The sequence below is a fragment of the Charadrius vociferus genome, unplaced genomic scaffold (assembly GCF_000708025.1).
Source record: "Charadrius vociferus isolate BGI_N301 unplaced genomic scaffold, ASM70802v2 scaffold333, whole genome shotgun sequence".
Lineage (NCBI taxonomy): Eukaryota > Metazoa > Chordata > Aves > Charadriiformes > Charadriidae > Charadrius > Charadrius vociferus.
The window spans coordinates 823,138-828,185 of record NW_009647682.1 but is presented as its reverse complement, the minus strand read 5'-3'; the positions used below and the strand labels follow the sequence as shown (position 1 = coordinate 828,185).

The 5,048-nt window shown below is 58.8% G+C and overlaps 1 protein-coding gene across 1 annotated transcript in view; it reads left to right on the top strand.

The window, feature by feature from the left end:
- NAV1 (neuron navigator 1) overlaps positions 1-5,048 on the top strand; it is a 38,388-nt gene that overhangs the window by 6,476 nt on the left and 26,864 nt on the right. Inside the window, exons 2-3 of the mRNA XM_009881341.1 lie at positions 1,366-1,468; positions 4,941-5,021. Coding sequence (XP_009879643.1) covers positions 1,366-1,468; positions 4,941-5,021 — 184 coding nt within the window. The remainder of the gene's footprint in view (positions 1-1,365; positions 1,469-4,940; positions 5,022-5,048) is intronic.

Sequence of the window (5,048 nt, the reverse complement as noted above, 5' to 3'; positions counted from 1 at the left end):
AGGTGCTCCTGCCCAGGCCGGTGAGTGGTCAGAGCCTGGGGATGGGGCAGCATCACCCATGGGTGCTGCGTGCGGTGTGCCCAGTGGCACGGTTGGTGTGTGATGGGGATGATGGGACATGAGCCCTGCTCGTGCATGAGGCGCATGGCTGTGCCCTTGTGGGGATCCTGCCGGGGCGTGTGCCAGTGGTGTCCCCCCGGTCCCTGCATTGCTGCGGCTTACACGGTGCTGTTGCAAATCCTGAAGCGCTGGTTGCCACGTTACATTAGGAGGAGCCACATCTAGCATCCCTGGCGCCCGCTGTCACTGCAGTTCAATGGCAAGCTGTGGCTGAAAGGCTTGAAATCGGGGATCAAAGCCGCAGTGGCACGGCTGTTAGCTGCCAGGGATGCACACAAGCGGGGCAGGGGTGCGGGGGCTGGAGCCATGGCCCCGAGCCCAGCAGCGCTGCCAGGGCTGTGCCAGGAGTGACCCCCCTCCTCTCTGTGTGTGAGTGTGTGGACATGTGTGTGGGTGTCTCTAGAGGGGTGTGTGCATAAAATTGTGTGTGCATGTGTGTGCAGGTGTGCGTGTGTGTTTGCAGGTGTGTATGCATGCGTGTGTGGATGTGCATGCATGCATATGCATGTGTGTGCACAAGTGGTTGTGGTGCAGGTACATGCGTGTGCACACATGTGGGTTAGGGGTGCTTACCTGCGTACGTGTGCGAGTGCCCATGCCGTGGGTGTGCACACCCGGAGAAGCCCCAGGGCAGCTGGAGCTCGGGGGTTTGCAGCCCTGGGCTGTGCCTATGGGGGGCTTGGTCCCACCGGCTGCTCCAGCCCCCAGCAGAAGCAGCCGCCTCTCCCCGGGCAGGAGGCAGGAGTGGGGCTTGGCTTGCTCTACTCCCTGACATCTCCTTGGCTCCTGCTGGCTGTGTGCTGGGTGATGCTGCTGCAGCACCCGTGTCCCCAGGCTGGAGCACTCCTGGGGCCTGGGGGATGCAGGGGTGGGTGTGGGGATGTTCTTCCAGGCTGCTCCTGCATGGCCCCATGGAGCAGGGTCACAGTGCTTTGGGGTCGACTGACTGTAGCCAGCCTCCTGTCACCTGCGTGGGTCCTGTGGCCCAACTTGGTCCGCCCCCCAGCTTGTCCTTTCTGGACCAGTCATCCCCATCCCAGCTGCACACTTGGGAGTGACATTTCATGGTGGTGCTGCTCCAGCCTGGTGCCAGCCTTCCCCTGTCCCCTCCCAGCGGGCAGAGCAAGATCTGGGGGGCACAGCTGTGGGCAGAGGGGTGTGGGAAGGGGCTGGGGGGCACAGCTGTGGGCAGAGGGGCACAGGAGCCATTCATCCCTTTAAAGCCACCTCCTTGTCTCTCTACAGACCCTGAGTCCCAGAGGAAGAGGACAGTGCAGAATGTGCTGGACCTCCGGCAGAACCTGGAGGAGACCATGTCCAGCCTGAGGGGCTCTCAGGTGTCTCACAGGTAAGGCCCCGACACCGGACCCCCACCCCCACTTCCCCACAAGCTGTGTCCTTCCTGGGGCAGGGAGGGAGGTTGGGGTGGCCGGGAAGCAGTTCTGCTCCGAGTGAGGGCCATGTGGGTGGGAGGGAGCTGGCTGTGCCCCATGGCCTGGGGGCCCTGCGCGTGGGGGCTTGGAGAAATGCCCCCAAATCTGTGGGGAGTTGTGCACAGGGCTGTGGCAGAGCCCCGTCCCTGGCAGTGGTGTGGGCCCGACACTGCCTCACGTGCTCTGGGACAGTGGGGATGGGTGGTGGTGGCACAAAGGGGAACTGGTTGCCCCCAGACCCCAGGCAGGGGATGAGATCTGTTTCCAGTGGTCAGGTGTCCCCATATGGACAACCAGAGGTGAAGGTATCCCCTGCGCCTGTCCAGGTTTGGACCACAGGCTCCATCCCAATCCGTGACTCAGTTTCTCTACTCTGTGTAGAGGTGATGATGGAGAAACCCTCATAGAGAGCTGACCAAGTGCCTGGCAGCCCATGGGCAGAGGTGGAGTACCCTGCCCAGACCGGGGCTGGCAGCACCCCAGGGTTGCAGTGGGGGCTGGGGGGATGGCGGGGCTGGGGACAGGGTGACAGCTGAGTAGTGAACCAGAGCAGTGTCTCCCTGTGTTCAGAGGTCTCTCTGACACATGCCTGGGGCTACCTGTGTCCCCCTGGGTCTCTCACCTGAGACCACTGGAGGGTTACTGCTCTGCTGTGGACGTGCTTGGGGTCTGCACAGCAGCTCCAGCCAGGCAGCAGTGGGTGGAGAGGGGGCATCTCCCCAGGGTACCCTCCTGGCTCCCGCCCCACTGGTGCAGCCGTATCATGAAGCCTGGGCTTTCCAGAGAGGCTGTGTTGGGTGTCAGCAAGTCGGGAAAGCCGAGGATGCGCCGAACCTCCTTCTCCTGGTGTTTGTTGCCACCTCGCGGTCTCCTTCAATCCTCATTTTTATATTGGAAGGGGCAAAAAGCAGTAGCTCCTCCCTCTCCCCTTCACCCACCACTCATCATTACAGATCTTCCCTGTGTCACTCCTCAGTCAGCTTTGTCCAGGATGAAGCAGCCCACTTGATTTAGCTCTTCTTAACCCAGAATCACGTCTAGACCTTGCTTGTCCTTGCTGCATTTTCTGGATCTTTTCCGAGCTGGTGGTTGGCAGAGCACTGGGGCAGTGGGATTTGCATGGGGCCGCGGCGATACTCCCCGAGCTGGTGATTTCTTGGAATTATCCATTACAGCTCTGCCATCCCTTTGCTCAGCACAGCAGCTGGTTTGCAGCCTGGTGCTGCTCATGCCGTCAGGGCTGCTTTGTGTTCACTTCACATTCTCTTCGTGTTTGCTCTGCGTTTGCTTTGCATTCATCTGTGTCAAAATTCACCCGCCGCCTTCTCGCCCCAGCGCTCAGCTCCTTTGCAAATCCTCTGTCAGCCCCGCTCTTAGGGAAATAGGGCGAGGATATTAAGTGTGATTAAATTAGCATTGCTGGTAGGTTTTGACTCTTTGCTCTCACTTCCTTTTCTTGATGAGTTACTCCTGATGAGTACACCATGTGGCGGAGGCCTCCGCCGGATCCCTGCCACGGAGAAAACCAACTGATAGCCCAGGGATGGCTACCCCTGTATTCTATCCCAGAAGCGGTTCCTAAATACATGAGGATCTTCCCTCTTATCCCATGGCAGCTGAGTTTATTTGGAAGCTTAATCTGCCTTTGGGGAGGGCACTCGTCCACCACCTTCTGGTAGCCTGCAGCAGCCTCGGCAGCGTGCTCCCTGCATCCCTCCAGGAGCTCCAACGCGGTTGTGAGCCGGATTTTCCTTTACCAAAGCTGTGTCAGCTCTTCCCCGGTATGTCGTAATTACACACGTACCCACTAATTCTGCTCTGGGAAAAGCTTTCTACAAGCCTGTCCAATACGGATGTCATACGTGGTCCTCTGGATGTGCCCTGCATTGCCAGTGTCCCTATAACTGCTTCAGACTCTCTCTTTATTCTTTCCACAAATTATTCCTCAAACTTCTCTTGTTCTCCTTGCTGTGATCTTCCATCCAGTGGCTGGGGGCTCAGCCTTTGTTGTTTCCTCGCTAGGACACAACTTTGTTCCTGAAAGACGTCACTGTACTTCTGGAAGCCTTTGCACCCGGCTGCCGGGTCGGATGAGCTTCCTTGGGGGCTTGCTTTAGTCCTGCTTGGAGACGTGGTTTGCATCTGCTCCGAGCCGCCGGCAGAACATCCTTAAATAGCCTTTGTGCTGCCAACAAAACCTAAACCCTTTTAGCTGCCCCTTTTAGTTCCGCTTTAACAAACTTCCTAGTTTTTTATGTAGTTCCCTGTTTTAAATTCAATACTGCAGCCGGAGTTTGGCTTTTGGTGCTCCTGCAGGAACGTTTAATCCAAGCTAGGGAATAACTTGCTGATAGTAATGTTTGGAGCCAAGTCGAGGGCTGTGGGTTCCCAAGTAGCTGCTCCAAGAAGTAATCATTTTTGGTGTCTAAATTTAGTCTCAGCATCACTCCCCAACATGCCATTTGCCCAAAGTACATCCCAAAGGGTGCAGGGAGTAACTCAACTCCCCATTCCTGATGCGCTCACAGGCTCTGGGCTGGGTGGAGAGCAGCACGCTTGCAGGCAGCCCCACGGGGCTTGGCAGCCCTGTGTTGGGTTGTCCCCTCCTGCCCAGATGTGGAGGTTGGCTCTGCAGGGGTTTGGCCTGAGGTGCTGATGCAGGGACCTGGTCCCTGGTTTGCCCCTCGACATCCAGCCCCGGCTTCCCGGCACAGCCCGCTGCCATGTGTGTGCCACTCCCCCAATTTGTCGTACCCCGTGATCCGGGACAATATTGGGGTGCAGGTGTTGAAGTGCTGGTGGGGAAGCGGCCAAGGGAGAGCAGCCTGGCCAAAGGGGAGCATGTCTGGGCTTTCCACTAAAGGCTCACTATTAGTGGGGTTCAGCACAGCTCAGGTTGGGACCGGGGCTGGTCTCCAGAGAGGTATGTATCCCTCTGCCATGTGTGTTTGCGGCCAGCCCTGGTGGCACCCCCAGCCCCTGCACCAAGATGGCTGTGCAGGGAGCATCGCCTCTGTGGGGTGGTTGGGGCTGTAGGGAGGCACAGACCCCCACATCCTGCTCCATAGTCCCTGGGGAGAAACAGGAACTACCAGACACCGGTGGGTGCAGGTGGTGTGGATGTCCCAGTGGGTCCTGGAGTGTGGCATGCTGTGCTGGCACCAGGCAGGGCAGGAGGGGACCATTCCCTATAATCTGAGACAGACCGTGTCCAGGACAGACAGTGTCCCTGCGCCCTCGCTCCTGGGAGCCTTTGGCCTTGCCTGGCTGCCTCAAAAGGGGCAGGTTTGTTTTCTGAGAACTTGTTCTGGGCGGGTGAGACAGGGCACGGACCTCCACTGCCCACCCTGCCCTGCCCTAACCCTGTCCTGCACCTCATCCTCGCAGCTCCTTGGAGATGACCTGCTACGACAGCGATGAAGCCAACCCCCGGAGTGTCTCCAGCCTCTCCAACCGCTCCTCCCCGCTGTTCTCGCGCCACGGGCAGTCCAGCCA